Source organism: Aspergillus wentii, assembly GCF_001890725.1.
Source record: "Aspergillus wentii DTO 134E9 unplaced genomic scaffold ASPWEscaffold_2, whole genome shotgun sequence".
NCBI lineage: Eukaryota > Fungi > Ascomycota > Eurotiomycetes > Eurotiales > Aspergillaceae > Aspergillus > Aspergillus wentii.
The window spans coordinates 1,276,961-1,301,781 of record NW_024467833.1 but is presented as its reverse complement, the minus strand read 5'-3'; the positions used below and the strand labels follow the sequence as shown (position 1 = coordinate 1,301,781).

The 24,821-nt window shown below is 45.5% G+C and overlaps 11 protein-coding genes and 2 non-coding genes across 13 annotated transcripts; 6 read left to right on the top strand and 7 right to left on the bottom strand.

The window, feature by feature from the left end:
• The first annotated feature begins 553 nt into the window (after positions 1-553).
• On the top strand, positions 554-1,487 carry ASPWEDRAFT_36220 (uncharacterized protein). The gene is made up of 2 exons (XM_040834397.1): positions 554-951; positions 1,091-1,487. The coding sequence occupies exons 1-2, from the start codon at positions 698-700 to the stop codon at positions 1,458-1,460; spliced, it is 624 nt and encodes a 207-aa protein (XP_040692228.1). The 5' UTR covers positions 554-697; the 3' UTR covers positions 1,461-1,487.
• On the bottom strand, positions 1,147-4,632 carry las21 (mannose-ethanolamine phosphotransferase LAS21). Its single transcript, XM_040834396.1, has 7 exons — positions 4,315-4,632; positions 4,212-4,256; positions 3,863-4,151; positions 3,671-3,798; positions 3,248-3,618; positions 2,163-3,152; positions 1,147-2,105 (listed from the first exon to the last, which is right to left on the bottom strand). The coding sequence occupies exons 1-7, from the start codon at positions 4,509-4,511 to the stop codon at positions 1,546-1,548; spliced, it is 2,580 nt and encodes an 859-aa protein (XP_040692227.1). The 5' UTR covers positions 4,512-4,632; the 3' UTR covers positions 1,147-1,545.
• A 227-nt stretch (positions 4,633-4,859) lies between these two features.
• On the top strand, positions 4,860-4,965 carry ASPWEDRAFT_t78. Its single transcript has one exon. It is a non-coding gene; the product is annotated as a tRNA-Met (tRNA).
• On the bottom strand, positions 4,881-7,573 carry ASPWEDRAFT_36218 (Siz/PIAS RING finger protein). Its single transcript, XM_040834395.1, has 7 exons — positions 7,139-7,573; positions 6,806-7,021; positions 6,674-6,745; positions 6,301-6,617; positions 6,110-6,215; positions 5,833-6,058; positions 4,881-5,784 (listed from the first exon to the last, which is right to left on the bottom strand). Exons 1-7 carry the CDS (start codon positions 7,284-7,286, stop codon positions 5,283-5,285), a joined length of 1,587 nt encoding a protein of 528 aa, XP_040692226.1. The 5' UTR covers positions 7,287-7,573; the 3' UTR covers positions 4,881-5,282.
• Positions 7,574-7,748: 175 nt separating this feature from the next.
• ASPWEDRAFT_103504 (DUF2423 domain-containing protein) lies at positions 7,749-8,295 on the top strand (the record flags this gene model as incomplete). The annotated part of the gene is made up of 3 exons (XM_040827567.1): positions 7,749-7,929; positions 8,011-8,058; positions 8,147-8,295. The coding sequence occupies 3 exons, from the start codon at positions 7,749-7,751 to the stop codon at positions 8,293-8,295; spliced, it is 378 nt and encodes a 125-aa protein (XP_040692225.1).
• A 737-nt stretch (positions 8,296-9,032) lies between these two features.
• On the bottom strand, positions 9,033-9,139 carry ASPWEDRAFT_t40. Its single transcript has one exon. It is a non-coding gene; the product is annotated as a tRNA-Met (tRNA).
• Positions 9,140-9,572: 433 nt separating this feature from the next.
• On the top strand, positions 9,573-10,874 carry ASPWEDRAFT_331323 (trafficking protein particle complex subunit). Its single transcript, XM_040833740.1, has 4 exons — positions 9,573-9,899; positions 10,066-10,183; positions 10,269-10,358; positions 10,529-10,874. Exons 1-4 carry the CDS (start codon positions 9,667-9,669, stop codon positions 10,547-10,549), a joined length of 462 nt encoding a protein of 153 aa, XP_040692224.1. The 5' UTR covers positions 9,573-9,666; the 3' UTR covers positions 10,550-10,874.
• On the bottom strand, positions 10,744-12,747 carry ASPWEDRAFT_180088 (malate dehydrogenase). Its single transcript, XM_040831823.1, has 9 exons — positions 12,439-12,747; positions 12,323-12,354; positions 12,142-12,252; positions 11,987-12,074; positions 11,546-11,923; positions 11,403-11,487; positions 11,204-11,348; positions 11,006-11,139; positions 10,744-10,845 (listed from the first exon to the last, which is right to left on the bottom strand). The coding sequence occupies exons 1-9, from the start codon at positions 12,449-12,451 to the stop codon at positions 10,842-10,844; spliced, it is 990 nt and encodes a 329-aa protein (XP_040692223.1). The 5' UTR covers positions 12,452-12,747; the 3' UTR covers positions 10,744-10,841.
• Positions 12,748-13,533: 786 nt separating this feature from the next.
• ASPWEDRAFT_104135 (60S ribosomal protein L28) lies at positions 13,534-14,416 on the bottom strand (the record flags this gene model as incomplete). The annotated part of the gene is made up of 5 exons (XM_040827624.1): positions 13,534-13,711; positions 13,824-13,948; positions 14,010-14,033; positions 14,120-14,214; positions 14,365-14,416. 5 exons carry the CDS (start codon positions 14,414-14,416, stop codon positions 13,534-13,536), a joined length of 474 nt encoding a protein of 157 aa, XP_040692222.1.
• A 489-nt stretch (positions 14,417-14,905) lies between these two features.
• ASPWEDRAFT_105865 (DUF2015 domain-containing protein) lies at positions 14,906-15,332 on the top strand (the record flags this gene model as incomplete). Its single annotated transcript, XM_040827764.1, has 2 exons — positions 14,906-14,960; positions 15,013-15,332. The coding sequence occupies 2 exons, from the start codon at positions 14,906-14,908 to the stop codon at positions 15,330-15,332; spliced, it is 375 nt and encodes a 124-aa protein (XP_040692221.1).
• Positions 15,333-15,989: 657 nt separating this feature from the next.
• Positions 15,990-17,173, bottom strand: ASPWEDRAFT_48754 (U2 snRNP complex subunit HSH49; the record flags this gene model as incomplete). Its single annotated transcript, XM_040837157.1, has 3 exons — positions 15,990-16,664; positions 16,724-17,099; positions 17,154-17,173. The coding sequence occupies 3 exons, from the start codon at positions 17,171-17,173 to the stop codon at positions 15,990-15,992; spliced, it is 1,071 nt and encodes a 356-aa protein (XP_040692220.1).
• A 1,343-nt stretch (positions 17,174-18,516) lies between these two features.
• Positions 18,517-19,620, top strand: ASPWEDRAFT_105531 (putative mitochondrial folate carrier protein Flx1; the record flags this gene model as incomplete). Its single annotated transcript, XM_040827734.1, has 3 exons — positions 18,517-18,634; positions 18,710-18,955; positions 19,028-19,620. 3 exons carry the CDS (start codon positions 18,517-18,519, stop codon positions 19,618-19,620), a joined length of 957 nt encoding a protein of 318 aa, XP_040692219.1.
• Positions 19,621-19,911: 291 nt separating this feature from the next.
• ASPWEDRAFT_168446 (uncharacterized protein) lies at positions 19,912-21,496 on the bottom strand (the record flags this gene model as incomplete). The annotated part of the gene is made up of 4 exons (XM_040830303.1): positions 19,912-20,250; positions 20,301-20,474; positions 20,527-20,580; positions 20,639-21,496. The coding sequence occupies 4 exons, from the start codon at positions 21,494-21,496 to the stop codon at positions 19,912-19,914; spliced, it is 1,425 nt and encodes a 474-aa protein (XP_040692218.1).
• Between the last annotated feature and the right edge of the window lie 3,325 nt (positions 21,497-24,821).

Here is a 24,821-nt window from a genome sequence, read left to right as displayed (position 1 = left end):
GAGACCCATTCTATGCCCTGGTTGGCCTGGGGGTGGTGTCTCGGTTTGTGTCTTAATGTTGGGTTTATCTCCAGTTGGAAGCCCATCTCTGTGAGATTCAGGTGTCTTCTTCCGTCCTATCTCTTGATAAAAAATAAATAAATCTACATTTGTGGTATGAAACTCTTTTGGTCCATTTAAGTGGATGAAAAATATTCCGTTAGCTCAAATATTGGCTACGTAACGAGGTTATTCTTTATTTAGCTATGTTCCTAGATTGTACTACATACGTACTACAATACCTATGTTTCATTAAAGAAAGTAAATGATAAATCAGTGTATTTCTAAGGATAAGTATCTAGTAATGATATTTATTCAATAAGATTTTTCTTGTGCAATAAATTTTTGTATAATCAATCATAATTACTGTAAAGGCCGGCAAAATCCTGGATACGCACCACATATGAGCTACAGGTGTGGAATAAAGAGTTCCCTTTTAGTACTAGTGTTTCCCACCGCCTAATAGCAGATTACCTTAGTACCTCCAACCTGCGTTAATCATACTGCCTATACATACAATACAACCTAAGTCTGTAATACTTATTACTATGTTTCCTTTTGCATTGAAACATAAGAACCAGTGAAAGAAGCCAGTATTGGGAACTTTCTGGGATTCTGCCACATCATCTAAGAGCTGCATTTATGTGGTACTGCCACAATGACTCTTGAAGCATCAAAAATGGATACTGAGAAAATCTTTGCTGTACATGCTATGCTCCATTTGATTTTTCACCGCAACAAAAACCAACATGGAACCTCAAAATGGTGGAAATGGCTATCTATCCTGAAACGCACTACATTCAACCTTGCGAAGTCTCTTGAAATTGAACCATCGCTATATACCGAAGCTAAGTCTTCTCTGGATGTACACAAACAGTACCTCGCGGTGTATATCATGCCAAAATGTTACCTGTGAGTTGAGCCATGGATGTGCCATCATAAAAGTCCTATCCCAATTGGATGTTTGACATCTTCGATTATGCGATGTGCTCATGCGCTCAGCCAGAGTTCCAGTGAAAACCTAAGACTGTTGGTTAACCATTGACTGCAGGGCATTTTCGACCGTTATAGCAGATGGGCAGTTTTCTACACTTGGCACCGTACTGCTAGCTGCGCTGGCTCGTCTCGCAAAAGCTACAGGAATTGATCGGGATCTAAAAATGCTGTCTCGGATAAAGGTTGCTAGCGAGCTTTCACCCAACCCCAGAGCCCCCCAGGAGGATGTAGGAGAACTCATTTGTCGATCCGAAAGTGCTCCAGTGCCCTCGGGTTCTTCCGCAGCACATGGTCCAGCTGGATTACGTACTCAAAAAAAGGTCACGAAAGAGTCAAAGAGCACGCTGGACTGGGGATTCAAGGCGCATAAGAAGAAGAAAAAGAGGCAAAACGCGATTGATGATCTTTTTGCTGGTCTATTATAGTTGCCGCAATGTACGGTACATTATACCCTGCCGTTTTAATCGAGCCTGTGGAAGCTCTAGCGGAAATGTGTTATGTTCTCATTGATCAAGGCCTATCTATAAAATTGGGGAGATCTATCTCTCCTAACACATTCACGGCAAAATGGTTTATCGTGGTCCATGCCATGGTGTAAAGGAACTTGGGCGAGAATACCGTCCAAATGAAGAGATGCGTCCTCAATGCTGTACATGCAGCCATGACGGACATCAGACTTGTTGTGTTATGGAAGGTCAAAAGCATGATGTGGTTCTGCTTTTCTGTCCAGATCTGATTCGACCGAAGAAGGCGAGCCGCTGACACCCACCATATTGGGCCAGCCCAGTTACTCACGAATGTTAAGATCCCCACTAAGACAACACTGTAGCTGCCGATGCCGTTATATGCACTTGAAAGATCGACAGAGGAGATCGCGTTTGAGCCACCAAAAGCAAAGAAGGTCATATACTGTGAAAGCAGGGATGTTATAGTCACTTCCATATCTGTCAATTTGGCCGAGGCAAGGATATAAAATTGAATCCTGAATACCAGAAAGAGCGGAACGTTTGTTGCTCTTGATTGCGTGATTAGGAAAAGAGTAAGAGCTTCATGGAAGAGCGTACTTGGTACTATTTCGCTCTGTTAGTAATCTTTTTGCAACAAAAGTGGGTTTTTTTCAGACTTGCCTCTTTGATCATGTGGTAGCCTTAAGGTCCTCGTCTTATCGTATACGGAGAACAGAACGAGCAAAGCGATTGCACAGAAAATGACCCTTGCTTGTGAAACAAGAGGTATGCTGCCAAATATATTCCCAAATGACACCAAGAAAGAGTCGCCGAGAAGTTCAGGTGAATCAGATGCAACGAATACAAGTTTAAAATTGAAGGCTGCGACGGTGAGTAAGATACCAACTAGGCGCCATGATAAAGAAGAAGGAAGGGCGCCGAGAAGATGCCAGCATGTGCCAATGTATGTTAGAATGATCAGGGCCCAAAGAGTGTTTTGATGAGAAGGGAGGAAAGTCCGCGCAATATCTGGCTCGGCTGCAAACTTCTGGCCTGTTTGATTCCAACGTCTCAAGATCCGATGCGAGATTGCTAATCCAACCATGCCAACTCTAGTGAATGGAAGCTTACCTAGGAACGAAAACCTAGATGGCCGTCCACTTGACTTGACATGTAGGTAAAAAGTCCACCCTGTAAAGACCCAATACCAAAAATGTTGCTCTTCCTCTACATAACTGCTAGCGAACATCATTCCACCATAACTCAGGGTGCTGAACATCAGGAACGCCCCAGGATATTTGAATCTCGAGAGTAGCCTGTAGGTTGCTGGGAAAGATAGCATAGCAGCAACACCGGTGATCAATAGACCCAGATGGAGTCTGTTGACGTTGTAGTTACTCGAAGTACCACTCATCACATTTTGGGCGGTTCTCAAGAAATGCAAAAGTGCAGTTTCGATCTCAGAGTCAACATGGTTGACATTCTCGAATTTGTGAAAGAGCTCAAGAATTTGGAACCAGGCACATTGGACTTTCTCAACACCACTCGGAACTTCAGACTCACAGTCCAAGGAAGTGGAACCAGGGTCAAAAGTATAACTTGGAAATGTTTCCTTGAATGTTTTCAAAAGCTGTTTGCTGTTTTTCAACAGGATATTAACCCTGTGAATCCCTGCATACAATAGAAAATAATTGTAAGATAAGCTGGAGGCCCCAAATCATTTCCCCACTTCCTCCCCCTTCGAGAGTAGGAAAGGGTGAACTTACCATGATCCCACATTACCAGAAGCTCTGGGATGAACACGCCCAGGCTATTCAGGGGAATGGGTAACCCGAGAAGCCCGGCTAACGTCGGTGTTATATCTGTTTGTTCGATGGTGCGATAGTATTGTAAATCGTTTGATGCCTCGACAGGACTTTCTCCATGCACCCCCTTGGCCTGGAACTTCGGTGAAATAAAAAGTAAAGCTGGCGAAGTCTCACCTGCCGAAGAACCACCGTGATTCCCAGCATCATTCATTCCATGGTCTCCACACAAAACAAAAAGGGTCGATTGAAGATGATCCTCTCGTTCCATGGTTGTGTAGACCTGGGTTACAACAGAATCCATTTCCTGTTGTTTAGACATCATGTAAGGACTAGAATGCGTTAAGAAAACTCTAGAAAGCCGAAAGATTAGCCATGGCATACCTTTGGGGCCCAGCTTTGTGTCCAATATGGTCGAGGCCTAGATAGTGCATAATGAATCCCGTCCAGTCATTATTGAGAAGCTCATTAGAAACATGGCGTGTGACATTGTTATCTACTTCAATAAAATCCTGTACGAGACTTAGTTTTGTCCATATGATTTGTATTCAAAATAGCATCTAAAGTACAACTAACCGATACAAAAAAACTTGTGGTCCCGTCAGCCCGGTCAAACATGCCAGGGAAGAGCTTAAGCCAAGTATCATCACCATACATGACCAGCCGACCTCCTTTTGCCTTTAACTGCGCTAACCAGGTGTCTTGGTACGCAAGAGTCGACGATGTATCAGACTCAGCGATATTGAGAATCACATCTAGAAATGATGGAACCGATCCTGTTGTCATAGCCTTAAGTCGAGGCATCGTGACAGTTGGAGAGCTGGCATGGGCGGTGAACGGAAGCGCAGCGCCAGATCGAATTAGACTGATGATTGTGTCAACCGTTAGAGAATTGCTTGAATGATTTTGTAAGATTCATGTTTACCTTTGAGTAAATGAAAACCCCGAACTTGACGAATAGACGAAATCGCTAGCAATAGTAATCAGCTGGAGAGGTATATGAGTTCGAGCCATGAATATAATCATACCTCCGCAAGGCATCTACTACCATGAAGATGACTTTGTCAAAGACTGGTGGCGGAGAGGCACTGCCAGTGTCCTCGACGGTTGCCAGTCCAGGAATCAGCGGTTTGTATGGGAAGAAGCCAGAAGAAAATACAAGAATCGCCACTGGGATCAGTGAATTGGCGATCCAGGTCACCCAATTGTACCGCAGGACGGCCATTGTTCTGAAATCCTTATCTGAAGCAGTAAGGCCAGACAGGTACAGAGAACAGACCGAGCCTGTCAATTTAAATTAGGCCAACAGTGCACCAACCAGTGGTATTTTAAGATTTATGAGATTCCCATGCTATTTAGAAGCGGGATTGTGAGGAGTAGTTAGATATGTAGTGGCAACTCCTAGCTTGGGAACTAATTATCTGTTCCGTCCAGGCGTCGCCGCTTTATCAAAATGTCCCAGAGTGGACTAGCCAGGTACTGGAGCAACAGGGGTACTTATTTCGGTTAGGTTTGCATGCCACGCATAGTTTCAGCTTTGGAAATAGCTTCTTCCAACCGCATTCAAACAGTTGCCTCTATGGTGTAGTTGGTTATCACGCAGGTCTCATATATCTATGACATTTCTGATCAACAGAATTGAAATCCTGAGGTCTCCAGTTCGATCCTGGATGGGGGCAATTTTTTTTCCTCCTCTTATCTCCAGCCGATAATAGAAAGAGAAAAGAGCAGGAAAAGAAAGAAAAAAGGGGAAAAAATAGAAGAGCTTTCTATAATAATAATAACTGATAGTCTTTCAACTATGATGGATGAAGTAAACCGGATCAAGAAAGAAATGCCATTCATTTCCAACAACACCATCAAAAAATGGTAAGCAATGAATGAGTCTAAATTTCTTGCAGTATTTCTCCCCCGCGGCATAACTAACATATGCCATTGCCAACACCGAGTACCAAATACGCCGTAACGCCGTGCCAATAAGCATTTTTAAACATAGTCATGTATCATAATTACCACCTTGGCTTGGTGATTTAGAACTATCCTGACTCGAGATTGGGAGAGCCCTTTCATTCACAAGACTACTTCCAACAGAGGCACGAAGTTCTTGCCGTGGGATTGTTCGATTTAGTGCATTCAAAGCTGGTCTCTTTGCTGGCCTCACAGGGGAATTGTCGTCGTCCTCATCGCTGCCTGTGAGGTCGATCACCTGAGATGCAAGCCTTTTGTTGGTTGATCGATGAGCTGCGGATGAGGTCGAGGGCTCCCGCGATTGAGCTGGTGTCCGCTGCAAAGATAAGTTCAATGGAATGGACTCTTGTTTCACAGGTGTGATGCCCGGCTCCTTGATCTCTATCAGCTCGTCGTCATCATCTGTCGCGGGTGTTACGCCGCCAACGGCTGAAGAGTCATCAGCCTTTGGGCTCGACCATTTGCCGTCCGGTTCGATAGTTACTTGGTCCACATCTGTGGAAGTTGAATGTAGTATATTATCCACATATCTGCCTTGTGAGTGACGACTAACGAAAAGTTTGCAAGGGGTAACTCACTGGTCGATCTGAAGTGATTCGAAACTAGTCGCTTTTGAACACACGGGGCACGTCCATGTCGGCGCCTGCTCCTGCAGCTGCAGAAATGAGGACGCATCGAAGCATTGATTATGTGTACATATCACGGAGCGGCATGGGACCTCGATTCGAAGTGTTGATAAAGGGCATTTCAATGACATGACACTCGATGTGGCTACAATTTCGGAATCATCGGCTTTGTTTTTCACTATTAAGTGTTAGGGGCGGTTGTATATTTTGGAGGCTGGAGGCACCGTACTTTCTCGTAACACCTGCTCATTTGAGATCGTCTTCCTAGCCTTCAGTTCGGCCACAAGCTCTTCAACGGGATGCCGCTGCACAAGATTAACGGTAACGAAAAACCTCTAGGCGTCAGTCAGTATGACAGTCGAAAATTCCGAGGGGCGGGGAATGTATCCTCGAAGCAAGCAAAGACAAGGGGAAGCTTGCCTTTTGCGTAAGAGCATAAGTTATAACGATGTTGTTTGAATACCCTGGTTTTTTGCGAATATAGTTTGTCACGTCTGCAGGTCTGGTTGTACCAGGCTTGTTTTTGAGCCCCCTCAGGTTGGCCTTCACTTCATCAAGGTTTGCCTTGAGCTCGACTTGGTGAGGGAAGGCAATGTCCGACTTTGTGTACTGGTTAAGACCAGTATCTGCTGCACAGTAAACCATAACCCGGAGGTTTGGATCGGCCTGCAACCTAGAAGCTACATTTGGGCTGAGATCAACTTTGAGATCTACACTGTCTCTTGTTTGTTCGCGTACTTCAAAATTGTTAGATGTACAATAGTAGTGTTTTCCCAAGGAGATCAGAACCCACCTTTGCACTCCTTAGTGGGCGTGAGAGATTCCAATATAGTGTAAAACGGGCTGTCTTTAAAATCCAAACGGCCTAGGGCATTGTAAGCAAACATCGTCAGATAAGGCGGGTGAATGTGAATCTAATGTATACCGGGTGTGTATGGATGTGAAGGCATTGGTGCGTTCAATGGCGAGGGTCTTGGCTGCGTCAAGATAGGTGGGGTGACGGGTAGTGGCTGGTAATTGTGACTAGACAATGCTTGTGTTGTTGAAGGCCCAGGCATCGCGCGATGCGCTGTAGCATAGATGGTCTTCCTTAGGTGATCAAAACGCTCAGTAAGTCCTCCTTGGTGGAGTCTTTCAATATCTGACACATTTTAGAAATTGTCAATACATTATTGTTTAGTCCCCCTTGTTTGAGGTTCTCTTAAAGGTATGTAGATAGCAAACACGAATAGGGGGAGCGAAACGGGATATAACGAACAGTCGATAATACGGAGCTGTAACGAGGCCTTCAGCCCCGAGACGGCGAGCCCCTCACTTCTTAATATGTCCTTGAGCTGCGCATTTGTCAATGTCTTCACCAAAGCAACAACGCTTTGGATCTCAGGAGGTTGGCCAACGGAGGCCATTGTTAAATTGAAGGAATGAAGACCAGTAAGCAATCTAGAAAGCCCCCAATAGATCTCAAGAAGCGTAATTCGAGACAGGCGCGCTAGCTTCTCTGGCAGCGTTAAAAGACATCTCAGTCTTGCGTATCCGTCTCGCTTTGATATGGGTTGATTTGGTCTCACTATATAGACCCGTTAATTTGATTTGTCCCGATTGCGCGCGATGTATGCGACTCAAGGTTGGCGATGATCTCGGAGGTGAGAAGGTGGTCTCCGATATGATGACATAAGACAGCCCGCCGCGGAAGAAGGACTAACGAAGGGGAAAAAAAAAGAAAAAGAAAAAAAAATAAGAATTCCCGTTTTGAAGAGTGGACTTATCATCAGAACCTACATATCACATCAATATCATTCACTCTTCATCATTCTTATTCTTATTGTCTATTACATTTTCAACCTAGGGCAGTTTTCTCTCCAGACAAAATGGCAAAGAGTGTTAGAGCCAGTGTTTCAAAGCGCAACAAAGCAAAGCTTCGAGCAACAGTCTTTGGGCCTGCTGTTGATGCGCGAACAGAAAGACTTTCTGCAAAGCTACAAGAGCTCGCTTCCCAACCAAAACCCCAAGGACAAAAAAAGGGCGTGGAATTAGATGCTGCTGGCGCAGGTACGTGTTTCATATCCATAGGATATACATTCCTAAATTATTGAAGAAGTTAAGTATTTAATAACCTGTGATCACACTTAGACGGCCTGAATGAGAATATAAAGATGAAGGACTCAGATTTAAATGAAGGTTAGCACCTCCCTTCTTCCACTTAATCCACTAACCCTTCCCCAAATGGATTTCTAATCACTCAATCACTATGCTAATTACTTCACAGACATGGATGTTGATAGAATTTCTGCTAAACCGACCACAAGTCGCACAAATCAACCAGGACGTATTCAAAAGCGCAACAAAAAGAGTCGTTCATCCATTGTCTTCAAACAACATCCATCAAAATCCAAGAAGGGCTCGAAACGCAAGTAAAGCGCTCTTCGAGTTGAAAAGAATTTGCCTTACCGAAACAAAATGCGGCGTCCGGAGTCAGCTGGCAATCTTGCGAATTTTTTGGGGAGGGAGAGGGGCTTTCAATATCCAACATTTTACAATAGCGAACTATTACATTCTCTTCGTGTCCCCACTTCATTATCTATTGGCATATCTCGGGGGATCTTTTCTGGGGTTAAATCCATCCAAGAGTACAGTGGGGGTTCTATTAGAACGAAGTATCCAGCACTTGTTTAAATTCTGTGTATGGCCTTCAAGACGATCAAAGCTGAAGCACCCCGTATAATCATAACATATCAATCAACACAGTGCTATCCCAATCCATAAGTGTTTTAAATTAAAATTTAACATTTGATATGAATTTCGAAAGATAACAAATCATACTTGTATGCCAGCTGAGATCCAATACGAATCTGATGCTATGGAAACAGTACGATGTAGTATTTAGGAAAACACAGGCTCCGCCCAGGTAAGTACTTTCTACATGCACCTATGCCGCTAAGAGCTGCCACAGACACTGCCTAACCGAAACCCATTTGATGAGGAAGTAATTACATAGAAAAGCGAAGGAAGAGATAATAATTATTAGGTACCTATTATTAGGTATGAACCGGGGGTGCAGCTTTTTCGATTCTGCCTAATTGAAAAATTATTAAAAAAAAAAAAAAGCGAAAAATATATATATATAATATATAAATAAAAGGGAATAAGTAAAATGCCCCCATCCAGGATCGAACTGGAGACCTCAGGATTTCAATTCTGTTTGATCAGAAATGTCATAGGTATATGAGACCTGCGTGATAACCAACTACACCATAGAGGCAATTTCTTGTTATTTAACTTTATTTCATTTATCTGTCCTAATACATATATGTTTGGACAAAAATTAGCCACATTAGTTATCTTCAATGGTGAATATAGTATACCTTAATAAGTCATCCATATTATCCCGTATCTTTCTTTTTTCTTTTTCTTTTCTTTTCTATTTCTTTTCCTTTTTTTTTTTTTTTTTTTTTTTTTTTTTTTTTTTTTTCATCTTCTCTTTCTTCCTTCCATATCTTTACAGATACTCAAATAAATTCTTTGTACACTAAATCACAATTTTTGTTCACAGTAATAATTACTCCGTCGGGTGCTTTTGGCCGCGGCTTGGATCTGCCCCCAGACTGATGATTCCCAGAGGTTGAGACATCCAATCGCACTCCGCCTCTTATGTCCATACTTTTATCAGGACCTCAATCCAAGAAATAACCAACCTCCAACCGACATTTTTTTCACTCCGCATCAATTGGATCCCGCGCCTCAAACTACTTTATCCTGAGCCGCTTTTCCTTGGACCTTAGACCCTTCATGATGTCGTTTGATGCAGCTGCTTCACCCCTCAATTCCTCCGATCCTCAGGCTCGCCTCCTCAGCGCCTCATGCCTCGACTTCCTTTTGATAGAGCTGGTTCCTATGGCTGAGCGCATAGCACGAGAACTTTCAGATGGTAATCAACAACCAGATGACGAAGAAGTTAAGGAAACAACCTTCTTTCGCCTTGAGTCTCTCGGTTACAGAGTCGGTCAGGGTCTTGCGGAAAGGTAGGCCGGTGAACTACCAATCTTCTTGGAATTTCTTCTTCTCTACCCTACTTCTAGATTTCATTGCAATCGCAAGGTTCATAGGAGACCCAGGAAGGATGTCTTATTATATACAGTATAGAATGTTGTCATGGCTAACATGGATTCAATAAACCTTGTTGGGCAGGTTTTCTCGAGATCGTCCTCGATTTACCGATAATCTCGATGTAATAAAATTCTTGTGCAAGGATCTATGGACAATTCTTTTCAGGAAGCAAATTGATAATTTGAAGACAAACCATCGAGTAGGTGACATGTCTTCAGGAACCGCCTTACGGACGAACATTGTCTCAACATTGTCAGATTGAGCTAACATATTCTTTTGCATAGGGGGTTTATGTCTTGAATGATAACTCTTTTCGACCATTCGCAAGGATGAGCATGTCTGTTCGAAGTGAGGCCGTATCGATGGCGCAAGCGGTAAGCGCATTTGAAACCCACAAGACACCACTGAGTTCAATATCTGATAACTAGAGAAGTATCTATGGTTTCCTTGTGGTGTAATCCGTGGCGCTTTAGCTAATATGGGGATCAACACTTCCGTACAAGCGGAAACTTCAGAGCTTCCAGGTGCTACATTCCAGATCAAGACCATCCAACCTAAGCCCTGAACAATGGAACACTGAAGTGCACGAGAAATTATTCGATTTTTTATCAGGGAGAGCAGAGCCACAGCAATGCATTGCCGCAGGACAAATACTGGAATAATCCGACAGAGTGGCTCTACAACATGGTTACGAGCCCGCCAACCCGCCATATTCTACCTTACGAAACGAGTGCACACATGGACAGGGATTTATCTATTATTTTCTGCATACGTATCTCATAATGACCCGCGTCCACAGTCCCTAATCGCAATGTCACATCGCCATGTTTGCCTCATTAAGAAAACTCATTCAAAGCCTATCTTTCGGGGATACCAATTGATTAGCGAGGCTCCTTCCATATCCGTGGGTTTAGCAAGACCACTAAGATGTGTCCTTCGATGGACACAAGGGTGCAGCATAAGATAAATCACCAACATAAAGTGGGGCTTCTGTGGATGATGGACGGGGATGGGCGTTTACTTTGATGGGCTTTGGGCAAATTCCACGCCCTTTTCGATGTTTCCCTTGAGGCCCGTTTTGCAAGCCTCAAGAAGAGTCTTCTCCTTCTCTGTTATACCACCAAGTACATTAATGGCATTCTCAGCACCATTGGGCTGAACATAAGAGTCAGCGTGCTCTGCTGGGGAATGAAATAGTTCTGCAAGAGAATCGACTTACTCCAAAGGAGACGAGGGTAGAGAAGAATTCAACACCAGTGGCCTTGGCGATTTCATCACCACCGGCAATACCGGGCAAATAGACGAAAGTAGGCTCCACGATGTTTTTCTCACCCTTGATGGCCTTGATAACACTCTGAGCAAATCTGAAAAGGAATTAGCCACAATAATAACCTTGTTTGTAACACAAAGAGTCATACCTAAAGCCCGCAAAAGCCATAGACAGCGTGGCGGAACCAGCACCATCCTTGGCTTTGACAACCTCATCACCACCGAACTGAACACCTGCAAGCTATTAGTTACTACCAGAAAACCATTTCATCATTTAGAAGGAAATCCTTACGATTGACTAGTGCGTCATATTCGTTGTCGGGGACCTTGAAAGCCGGCGTGGCTTTGCTGAAGAGAGGAACAATGGTCTCGCCGGAATGACCGCCCACTACCGGGATTTGAACTTTGGAGGGGTCATTCACACCAGAGAACTTCTTGGTGAAGGTCTCTGCACGAACAACATCCAAGGTAGTAACACCAAAAAGACGCTTGGGATCAAAGACGCCAGCGGCTTTGAGCACCTCTGCGGCAATTGGGACAGTCGAGTTGACGGGGTTGGAAATGATACAGATGAATGCCTTGGGAGAGAAACTGGCAATGCCTTTGACCAAGTCTCGCACAATGCCGGCGTTGATCTTGAAAAGATCATCACGAGTCATACCAGGCTTGCCTATACTCGACAGTTTTGTTAGACATTGATGAGTAATTTATTTACGGGAAAGGATTGACAAACGAGGAATGCCAGCAGGGATGATGACAATGTCAGCACCAGTTAGAGCATGCTTCAATCCGTCATCAGCAGGCAAATAGCCGGAGATATTCTATGTATTGGTCAGAATACAAGTCAACCAATTAATGGCGCATTATGCATGTGTTATCATCACGTACAGCGACCGAGGAGACATGAGAAAGGTCGGCAGTAACACCAGGGGTGTTGGCAACATCGTAGAGAGCAAGCTCATCAATGAGGGGGGATGCCTTGAGCAGGAGAGACAACGGCTGCACAGAAAGATGGTCAGATTTGTAATTTGAACAATTCAGGTGTTTGGTAGGTATGAGGGAACCAGACCTGGCCAATGCCACCGGAAGCTCCAAGAACAGCTGCTCAACATGGTCAGCCAAAATAAAAAGAAAAAAATCCCATTGGCAAGCAATCAAAGCATTTTCGGTTTGAGAGATGCTAACCTGCTTTGACCATTGTGGATAATAGATGTGTATACTAAATCTTCTTTGAAAAAGGGACAAGTTAGTAAAGACAACGAGCAGTTGAAGATGTATGAAATAGAATGGTGGAGACGGAGATGGGAAAATTGGTGGGAAAGGGGAGAATTGAGGTAAAAGGAGGGGTAGATAGATGGAGGGACGAGGGAGGGGCAAAACGGGAAGGAGGGGATGGGCCAGAAAAGAGGGAGTGCCACGGTGAGCCGGTAAGGTAAAGGCAGTCCAAACGTACATGAGCAATAAGCGATTCGGAAAAGCAAATCCTGGGCAACAGGGGTAAAAAAATCAAAAAGATGTTACCACAACAATGTGGGCAAACTGCTAGTTATTATAGCTAACTCTACTGTCAGATGACGACGATGATGATGATGGAAGATCACATGTGGGGTTTGGGAAGCTTTGATCGATATTACGGGGTTTAGAGTCGGACGTTCCTTACAGCTTACACCGTCGGTTATACCTAGACTGTATGTCCACTACATACGCATACCCATGTGCCCGGATAACCGTACATCAGCATTGAAAGGCCTACCTAGTTTGCCTCCAAGATAATTGTTCCCCAGATTCCGGTAATTCTCGTCTGTTCCTAGATATCCCCCCGATGAACATGCCGAATATGTCCACTGACCCATCGACATTTCGGAAAAAGGCGGGAGACTCCAAGACCTACGGCAAAATGACGGCAGCTTCATGGTGAGAACACCATGTTTTACAACTCGATTCGGCCCGACAGACGGCTGTGGGCGTCTATATCTCGGGAACACGTGCCACATTGCCATCAACGTAGGCAAAGGAGAGGGTTGGGAAGGCATTTCGTCTCGTCAAAGGCTGATTATTTTTCCGTGAGCCGGGTTGGCTAACTTGGAAGAGATAGTCAGGTTTGGTTCCACAGGACATTCATATTTTCCTTTTTGTTTCTGGATGGCCTGGCGGGACAAATGCCCGGTACCAATACTGCTAAATTACATGGACGCTTCCGCCCTTGCCCAGCATGGCGCTATTATTGTTCCGCGCGCCCATTCCTTACGATCCCCAGTCTCTGAATACTGGTATCCTGATTTATTCCGACTCCTTCTCAGCGGCCTTCTTGGCCTGAGCTCCTCTGGGCTTCCGAGCAGGAGTCTCCTTCTTGGCCTTCTGGGTGCGGCGGATGGCGCTAACACGGGCGACAGCATCCTCACGAAGGTCAGCACGGTAACCGTTCTTGGCGGTCAAGTCGGCGACACCCTTGTAGATCCTGTGCAAAAGACAGTCTCCCAGTCAGTAAAGTTTAACATAACATACTTCAACCCCAGACCCTCCTAAATGTCCATGAATGCAATCATAGCTAGGAAATGGGGTTTCCTTACTTGCGGCTGGAGGCATTGGGGCCATAGTTCACACGGACGGTGTTCTTAGCAGGCTGCTGAGGGTTGCCAGGCTTCTTGGTGATAACGACAACACCACCGTTCTCAGTGGGCTGCACGCCAATGGCCTATCATAGTTGTTAACCATTAATATGCCAGTATCCATGAATACAATCATGTGCAAAATACCTTGGTGTTGGCGTATCCGGCATACTAAGAAAAAATTAGTTATGAATTTCCAGAATCCAGGCCTGTACTATATATAGCCTTTTGGTATAGATTTAAGTATACCCTCATACCTTGAAAGAGTGCTTGTTCTGCAAGTTCAGAGTGTCACGGGAGAACTGGGAACCACCACCGGTGTTGCGCTTGACCAGAAACGAGTTCTGGTTGCCTATTCAAAATCCCTCAAATTAGTTGAGGTTCAGCTTTTTTGAGCGAAGCGACATAGTGAATCAAAAAAAAAATAATTTTGGAAAGCTGGATTGCTGGGTTGACTGGATTTGAATGGGCATTTGCGGGGTTGCGTAGAATATAAACATACGGGTGATTTGCCAGACGAGGTCGCTGGAAACGTTCGATCTTTCGGCGGCCATTGTGAAGGGTCTTTCAAGCTGGGGGATGAGAACAGGTCGAATTCGGCGCGAGTCTGTCTGGTATACTCTTAATAGCTCTGGAGAATTGTGTGTTCCAAACGCCAAGAAACGACGGCCGAACATCGCAGGCCTCGCTAAGCGGACCGCTTTGGGAATAGATCAAGTCCAAGTAATGCTATTGCCTTATTAATAAGGCAATGAACGTGTATAGGTGCTTGCACCTACGAAATAGGCTTAATATCTTTCCAGTCCTCAACGCCCAACCTTCTATCCATACCCCATGCTGTTTATGTAGCTGGTTATGGCAGCTTCCTGCCAGTTCAGTATTGCCACTCATTCTCTATCTACTACAGAATGGTTTTTTAAAAGAGCTGTTCAACATTTTCTCTAGGCTACAGCCGCCAGCTTCCGCGACACAGTCACGCTGACATCCTGATCAACTTTATTTCTGCCCTTCACATTCTTCTGCATTACACTGGTTCAGTCGCCATGGCCTACTACCTTCTTTATTTTCTTACATTTTCCGTTGTACTCTGTGGAACAGGTATGTTCTGACACCTGAATTTAGGGACTATAATCTGACGACTCCGTTACAGCGCTTTACCTCAGTCGGTCTCGATGGTTGCCTTTACTCCCAGTCCCCAAATATATATATCATCGCCTTCCGTCTAGCTTCAGTGGAGATCTGGAAGCTGGTCTGTCGTCCTCACATTTCGATATCGCGGCTAATGTTGCAGATGGTGACATTAGAGGGGGTTTGGATAACAAGGCCAAAGGCGAGATCAAGAAGATCATGAGGAACCAAGGGGTCACATTTGACGAAGCCCGTCGGATTTATACTGAGCAACGGTTTGCCAAAAACAATATCGGGCTTGACGGCCGGCCGCGGGATCCCAAGTTTGTTTCGTTCTCATGATTCTTTGCAGCTGCGTTCGTTCATTCATTTACTGCGTCTCAGCTCTCCCTCCCCCCAATCGTAGGCTATCTTTTGGCTTTAGTCATCCCTATTCAATTCGTTGGCTGTTAACTCGAGGCTCTCGCGACTAGCGTGCTTTTTATTCTGCCTTCCCTCCTTCGTTCTTTGCTTCTTTCGTTCTTTTTTTACCACTGGAATGCTTTCGAGGTCCTGTGATTATTCCATTATCTAGATGCCAAACAAAGTGACTCGCAGTGCTCTTTACCCCTTCTATTTAGCCTAATTGCTATTCAAGAAGCAGTCCAAATTGCGTTCATTGTCATGTTTAAAGCTCGATATTATGCGAGAGTGCAATACATTACCACTCATCTGGTGAAACCGGTGTTTCCTCAAAAAGCATCGAATTCAAATATAAATAAAGAAAAATTGGAGTCTGTAACATAAATCTAATTGTACAAGTCCTTTTCCTATCAGATAAGCTGTTTAGCACTGCGGACGTTCCAGTAAATGACTGGCAGGTGTCCTGCGCAACCCAACCAACTGGCTGGTTCCGAGCATATTCTGTGATATTCAGCAGTTAAGCACCTTATTTTGAATCGTCATATCATATCGAAAGTAGCCACTTATGAACCGGTTACGCCAAAAGTACACGGTGCTTCATCGTCCCCTACCAAATCCCGATTGCTGGAACCCCGGTGGCAATGGAGGAGGCCCAGACGCTCCTGCCGGAGGAACAAAGCCAGAAGGCCCGAATCCTGGTGGTGCACCTGCTCCTGGTGGCGGGAATGTGGGTTGCTGGGATCCAGCGTTGTTAAAGCCAGGTGGTAGGAAACCTTGCGGGCCTCCATAGCCAGCCTGAGACGGCGGGGGACGTGCCGGCAGTCCCGGCGGAGGGTTCGCCAGCGATGTTGTGGGGGGAGCAGCTCTATTCGGTTGTGACGGAGGCATAGTTTGATAACCGACGTTTGGCGGCACCATGCCCCTGCCCATACCTAGATCTGGTGGAGGAGCAGTGCTCAAGGGACGAGAGCCATCACCGGTGGCCATTCCTGTTGGTACCATAGTTGGTGCTCCGGGGCCTGCAAACTGTGGAGGTATTTGTTGGGTGGGCGGGCGAACATTGTGCTTGCGAGCCTGTGCTGCGAGCATTCGTTCTGCTTCATCGCCATGCCTCTCGCCTTTGCCGTCCTTCTTGTACGCGTACTGCACTGATACTTGCTTATTCATGAGGTACTGACCATTCATGTTGGTTATAGCCGCATCTGAAGACTCAAAATCGCCAAATGATACAAATCCATAACCCTTGGATAGATTGTTATCATCTCGTGCAATCTGCAGCCCGTTAGCATGTCACGTAGTGAGCTAAAGTCCAAAGCGGCAGCGAAAATTACCTTTGGGATATTAACCAAGTTTCCAAATCGACTGAAAGTATCGTAAAGGACCTGCTCCGTGACCATGGGGTCGAGGTTTCCAACAAAGAGTTCTGCTCCAATCTCCACCGATTTCTGCTTATCGGCAGATGCTTTGTTCACACGGATTGGCTTTCCGTATATACGGATGCCATTCATTATTCGAGATGCGTACTCGGCATCCTCCTCGCTAATAAATTCCACGAATCCATAACCTTGGTGTGATTGAGTGACCCGATCTTTTGGCAAGTGAACGTTAACGATGCGCCCGGCCTGCAGCATCAACTCCCATACCAAACTATCTGCCACCCGCTCATCGAGGTTGCCAATGTATACGGTAGCCTCTTTATCTTGCTCCCTGTAGCTTATCAGTCCTGTCTTCCAGTTCATGGGGTTTGGGATGAGACCTCACCAGTGTCTTGCGCCGGACATGACACCGACGGTCAGTAGGCTAATAGAGAATATGCACCCTTGATACGATTGAACTGAACTAGTGCAAAGGATATGATCTTTGATGAATGTCAACCGATTAATGCGCGTTAAAGTTGTGGAAGTAGTCGGAGATAACAACGTGATCGCAGGTCCTGCGAAGCTCGAACTGCGTCTATCGCCGCGGCGGCGGCAGCTTTTTGCCTAGCCCCGGAAAACTTTTTGAGCTCAACGGCGTCTTTCTACTCCGCCCTCCTTCCGCAACATCATTGACAAATCTCTGTCCTTTTTCAACATTCTGGTCTCATATTATTTTTATCTCCCAGATCCTGCCCCCAAACTCTTTAGCACGCTTAAGCGCCAGATATATCCCCAAGATGGTTCAGTTCTCTGAGGAAACCAAGGTTTGAAGACCCTTCTATCTTCATGCAATCATACATTGGCTAACGGCCCTCTTTCATTAGGAGCGCATCTCCAAGGTCATTGATGTCTCGAAAGTCGCCATCCACTAGTGAGACATGTCCAACGTCAGGTGCTTAACAATGAATGGAACTCACGGCTTATTTCTAAACAGCGGATATCTACCTTTGATTGTCTACCTCGGTATACATTTCCTATCGACCTGTCGTTCATGAACACCAAGCATTACTGACAAAGAATAATTAGGTTACACATACAGCGAGCCCAGGCCCTCGCTCTTCAAGTACATATGACGATGCTCCCTACTCGATTTTTAGCCAGCTAACGCCGTGATAGGTTGTTCTCGCCGCTTGCTTAGGAAAATAACATGGAATATGGGGATGAATAGGACTTCGGGTAATGAATATGATTCTCGGAGGCTGACAAGCAAATTTATCTATTCTGCCTATGATTTCTCCTGGAGGATACGGAAGCTAAGGCTTGCCTTGTCTTTATTGTTATATGGATATCGGGAGATTTATAGACACGTGTATTTTTAAAGGGTGTTTTGTTTCAGTCATGGTTTGCATGGGCTAATAAATCTATATTTCCTTGAGTCTACCTGCGTATGGAGTGTATAACACATGTGACTCAAATAGTCGATATTCGATATTTTACCCTTTTTGATCTATCATCTATGGGATGGAGATCAATTGGCACTTTCCACCCCTATCAATTTCTTTTTGAAAACAATACGATAGAATATCGTCAAAGTAATCCGCTTTTCCAGCATTTATAAAGTAGGCTAACTTAAGGCGCTCCATCCGACCCGCCAAGAATAGCCGGAACCTCTTCCTAGATGATTTTCTTGCCAAACTTCGTACTTGAGACCTTGACAACACCTCACCCATCCTGTACTTCGGCATCCTTGGAGGATTGAAAGGTTCATGACTGGTAAGGATGGCTTATCGCCATCCTTTGTGGAGACCGTAGCGGGATTCACGGCAGGAATCGTCTCTACCCTCTGCCTGCATCCGCTAGATTTGATAAAGACCCGACTTCAAGGTACGCAAGCGAGACAATATTTGTATTTCTTCTCCCTCACATGAAAATAAGCTGACTTCTCCGGATGATTATCAGTCGATCGATCCTCGCCCTCCTCCCGATTTGGCGGATCTCTCCGGGTTATTCGCGACATCTCTCATCATGAAGGCGGAATCACTGCATTCTATCGGGGGTTGACGCCTAATCTCATTGGGAACTCGACTAGCTGGGGTCTCTATTTCTTGTGCTATGGTAATATCAAAGACGCGATACGGACATTCCGCGGTTCGGAAGGATGGGAACTGACTTCGGCGGATTATTTCCTGGCATCGGGGAGCGCAGGTAAGGGTGTCCCGCCGCTTGTAACGTGAAAGAGGCAAAAAGGGAACTTGGTCAAGCTGACAGACAACTCAGGTATGGCCACCTCTATTCTAACCAATCCCATCTGGGTAATCAAAACCCGCATGTTGTCCACTGGCTCGCAGACACCGGGGGCATATGCATCTTTCACTACGGGGGCAATGCAGATCCTTCGATCAGAGGGTGTGGTGGGCTTCTATCGCGGTCTCCTACCAGCTCTCTTCGGGGTCAGCCATGGTGCGCTTCAATTCATGGCATACGAAAAGTTAAAGGTTTACCGAAGCTCGAGGCCTGCCGTTCTGTTTGCTGCCTCTGGTCATGACGATAATCATGATGTCAGTAACGCCCGGCGAAAACTGGGCAATCTTGACTTTTTCCTCGTCTCCAGTTTGTCAAAGATCTTTGCCGGGTGTGTCACTTATCCGTATCAAGTTCTGCGGTCGCGTTTGCAGGTCTATGATGCCCATCTGGTGTACCGGGGGGCATGGGATGCCATGGCACAGATTTGGGCCAAAGAAGGTCTTGCGGGCTTCTACAAGGGTCTGGGACCAAATATCTTTCGGGTTCTGCCCAGTACTTGGGTGACCTTCTTGGTATATGAAAATATTAAGGCTTATTTACCTAGTTTGGCTTCGAATGTGAAGTAACCCCATCTTATATTAGCTGTTGTGGCTTGTACTTTATATCAAAAGGGTCAATATGATCATTTCAATCCTCACATAAGCTATCTACTATATAAGGCCCGAATCACCACCAAAGTAGTATTGACAACAGAACCCCAAAGCCCGTCCAATATATAACACAAACAAAATTTGGTATCGTGGGAACATTTAGTACAATAAGAAACAATACAAAAAAAAAAAAAAAAAAGGAAATGAAATGAAAGACAAAAATGCAAGTAGAACTCCGAAGTCATACACCGTAGATTTAGAACCAACTTAGTGAGCTCGTCTGGTCCAGTAATTGTAGTTCTCCGCATCCTCATCATCACTGGAAACGCCGGTATACGTCGACGAGTCCTCGTAGCTTCCCCGTCGTATCTTATCATCGTCACTCCCTAGGGATTGAAAACGTCGTCCAGGGCCGGACTTGGTGGATGGGGAAATCCGCCGATCTTTTCCTCGACCCTTGATGCCTTTGTTGCTGTTCTTGTAGAGTGTGGCGAAGTACTCTAGCAGTTCTCGGTCTTTGGTGTTCATGAGATCTGCTTCGGTCATTTGGGAGAATCTCAAAGTTAGGTTTCGGAGAGTCGAGGAGTGGAATTTGTTTTGGTGGGACTATAACAGGGTTAGTATAAGCTATACATAGGGTCACTGCCGCGACACACCTTGAGATTACCCAGCTGAGTAAATTGTTTCCCACAATCATCTAACAGACAGGTGAACGGTTTGGCGTGTTGATGAGTGATCTTGTGAGCGCGGACATTGCCCCGTTGGGCGAATCTCTTCTGGCAGATATCACACGAAAACGGCTTCTCTCCAGTATGGCGTCGTTGATGGGTCTATGTCTTGTGAGTTCTATGCAAGCACAGAATCCCCGTAGTTTTAACTCACCTTAAGATTGCCTAGCTGTGAAAAGCGCTGCCCACATGATGGCTCCTTGCAAATCTTTGGACATGTTAATAGGTCATTTCATAATGTAAGAAGATGCTGGGTATCTACTTACAAAGGGCTTATCACCCGTATGTGCCCGAGTATGAATGTCCAAGTGAGTCTTTTGGGCAAAGCTCTTCCCGCAATGCGGAAGGGTACATGTATACTTGCGCTTCTTCCTAGACTGGGATGGAGGCTCATCAACCACTAAGGCACAGCGAGGGCTAGTAGACGGTCCCATGGAATAGGCCGGAGGGAAAGCATTACTGCTCGGATGGGTCGTCAATTGCTGAAGAGATGGCAAGGACGGGATCGTTGCGGCTTGACTCTGCGGCGAGGTCACCTTGGCTTGGATGGCTTTCATCAGAACATCCACCTCGGTGGAGAAATCGACCTCGGCAGCTGTTGGACTCTTGCCCCGTGCAGGGGCTCCGTTAGTCAAATGCTGCACAGACGGTTGGGTTCCGGAGCCCTGGTCGATCTTTGCCAGCGGATCTCTGGGAACTCGGTTGACAGCATTCTTCGCCGGTCGAATATCGGGAATTGATTGCAGCGGTGGTGGTTCCGAAGACAGACGCACTGGCTGAGAGTTGAGCTGAGGTTGACCAGAGACGAAGAAATGCTGATAGGAGCCAGGATGCTGAGGATGTTGGTGATGGTGAGGCTGAGCCTGCTGGTGATGGTGATGGTGCTGCTGATGTTGCTGTGGTGGTGGCTGCGGTTGCGCTTGGTGATGATGGTGGTGATTGAGGGCATGTCCAAAGTTATAAGGACCAGAAGATGATGACGACTGAAACGGCAGTGGGAATGAAGCAGTCGGATTAGGATAGAAAAAGTTGTGGCCCAGGTTGGAGTTGATGACCCGACGAGGAGCCACAGCGCCGACAGCATGGCCGGGGAATTCGTATGAAACAGGCTCTGCAGTTTCCATCTTGATTGTTTTCTTTTTCCTCTTCTTCTTCTTCTTCTTCTTCTTCTTCTTCTTCCTCCTCGTTCTTTTTCAGAACTCAAATAAGGAATGAAATCGTGGTGGACGTCTCACACTGACACGCATATACAGGAGGGTTTTGTACCTGGGAAACGGGTGGCTTTTTGGACCCTGCGCAAACACCTGTTCCTGCTGAAGAAAGAAGCAAAGAGGGGAGGGGGGGGAAAAGAAAAGAAAAGACAAAAAAAGAAAATATATCAAAAAGAAGTAAAAAAAAAAAAAAAAGCTCGATCGATTGTATTCAGATGGCAAAAAAGCAAAAATTGGAAGAAAAAGAAAAACCGCCGGGATGCAACAATGCTTTTTGGGGTATGGATATGGGTAGATGGGTATATGTAGATAGATCAGTTGTAAAGGAATGAAGAATCCAAGAATGAATCGTAAAAAAAAAGAAAAGGATTAAGATTAGAGATGGACAATGAAGACAGGAATATCACCAGGAGATCCTTTTTTTTTTAATGAATTATGTATTATGATCCAACGAGGCGCTCGAGAGATCTAGAACTAGATATAGATGCTGGAGCAATCGATACATACCGTAACCGAACTAGAATGATTACCAGACGGTCCCAGAGCAGTGGAAGCAGCGGGGGTGGACAATTGACAGGGATCACTGGCTAGTCCCGTCAAGCTGAAGAGTAACTATTTAGTATTAAAAATAATAATGCTCAAAAGGGGGGGGGAAAGAACACCCCCACTGAGTGACATAAAGCATCGAGATAATGCCCAAGAAGACGTACTTTTATCCATCCCAACTGACCCGCCCCGAGGATTATTGCAGGATGTGCCACTTAGCCCAATCGCGGCAAAGGTGGTATATCCGGGCTGTGTATGTGTGTCTTGTATGTGTATACCAGTAGATAAGAATTAGGTGATTGATTCTGAAATAAATCAAATCAAACATCATCATCTGACTGAATATCTTGGCCGACAACCAGGATCCCCCCGTCATCCACGCAGGCACACCAAGACGGGGCGACCCGATCATCTCTCTCGGTGTACGGGAGCCATGTCATGTATCGACGTACCGAGCAGGTAAGGTAGATCTGTTCATCTGTACTACCTCAACCAGTGTGTGACTTGCACAATTCTCCTGCAGATTGGAAGGGGAGATCATTATGATGGCTAGCTGAGCTTGCCGAGTTCTGCTGAGTTTGACTTGAGCCTGCATCTCGATATAGGATAATACACATAGACTCTCTGACAGAATCACAGAAAACAACAGCAAAGTTACGGACCGCCGCAGGCGATCAATAGTGCGGCAATCTAAAAAATGGCTGCACATACGAGGCTTGGCGGGTTGGAAATGAGGCCCTGGGAGTGTGACAGTACCGAAGATGCCAGACAGCCGCGACTGGCGATGATACAGTATCGAATACACATCCGCTCGCTGCCCCCTGAGACCAGATCTGAAATATGAATGGATCTCGATGATAAATCAATATTAGAATCTGAAATTAATTCGAATACAGGTCATCCCCCTTTCCGGGCAGGGTTTTCTCCGCTGTCAGTGACTGTCAATCTGTCAACTGTCAGTCTGTCATCTACCGAGTTATGATTTCTTCTTTTCGAAAAAGAAAAGAAAAGAAAAGAAAAGAAAGATATTAAGATAATAACAATAATAATCATAATAAAACATAGAAATAAATAAATGAATAAAAGCAAAAAAACACTCGTGCCTCCAGTTCATTGACGCCCTGACGGCGGGCCGGACCTTGTTAGGAGGACTATTAATTACATCTCACCATCTCGCACTATCCATCTGTATTCAAAATAGTTCCTGGATGAGGGATCGGAGTTCGTTTCACCATTGGCCTTTTTGAATACCAAGTCAGGCCCGGTCACTCCGACAATCAGGTACTCAGCAGAAACACCTCCTCATGATAAACCTGGAAATACAAATACATACAACACCACTCCACACAGTCAAGCTTTGGGAATCACCGGATCCCCAACCTAGATGGGCTAAAACGGGCTAAAATGGGGGTCTTTGGGTTGGGACAGCAGATCCCAACAAGTCAGACTAACAAAAATAATGCTAGCCGCCAATGGCCCGGAAATCCACGCCAGCGCCAACTGCGACTGGTTGCACGCCGGCTGCCTCGTGATCTTCAGGGCTGGACGAGTCAGCATCGCCGAAACGCGTGGGAATTCTTGGGAAATTGGATGGATAGAATCGATAGATACAAAACAGGTGGCCCTGGTTTGATTATTTATGCAGTGTCCATCACTCTCTCCCACTCCGCCGGCTAGTTAGCTACTACTATTCCGACTACTAGGATGATGATGAATTCATGATGAGATCGTCCCTCTTGACTTGGTTCCTACCCAGAAAAGGATTGCGCATCCTGGTTGACCGCAACCTCTTGCGTGCCAATCATCGTGGGATGATTTGCTCTTGCTGACACACCCCCCAGCCTGTCTCATCTCACTCACCGTTCAAACTGATTCATTCCCGTACTTTTCGTTCGACGTCTTGCTTCCCTTTCGGAGTTGTCCTTGGGAGGTCTTGATCAAGTGAGGCTGACCGACACACGTCAGCATCCGTCTATGAATTTTCTACATGAAGCTATCCAGACCATACCTAAACCCGAAATACTAGTAGCTCAAAAACACAAAAACATAAAACACACACACACACACACACACACACACACCTAAACAAACTAATACTACAGAGATAACTACTCTGCCACTCAGGCTACCTATCATGCCTACAGGGCTGTACAATGTACACGCCCTGTCACATATCAACTTAAACCCTTTCTGACATGGTGTGTTGATCAGGGGATGGATTTCATGGATTTCATGGATAGTCATGGTTTCATAGGAATCATGCATGCTCGACTTGGATCCCGGTCTTGAGTTCCATGATCCATCCTTCTACATATCCATTTTTTCTCTCAGCCACTATCATCAAAATCGAGACATGACCTGACATCATGAATTTCAATAGTTACCTCTGTCCGTGTAATCTGTCCGGCGTTGTACAACCCTTCAGCCGCAGATTAAATGGAGTCCGATGGAGTTTTAAGCCCTGTTGTCTGGTACGGCCTACGGAGACATACTAAAATCAGTAGTTGGTTAGTCTAGGTAATCCATAATGCTTCATGTCGATCCCAGATGGCGCGCTCTCTCTCTCTCTCTCTCTCTCTTTCTCTCGTCTCTACGGAGTACCCACCCAGTCATCGTCGCTCTTTTGTCTCGGGAACCAGATTCAAGCCCTTTTCTTTTCTTTTTTCCCTCTTGCCGCCCCCTCTTTCGGTCG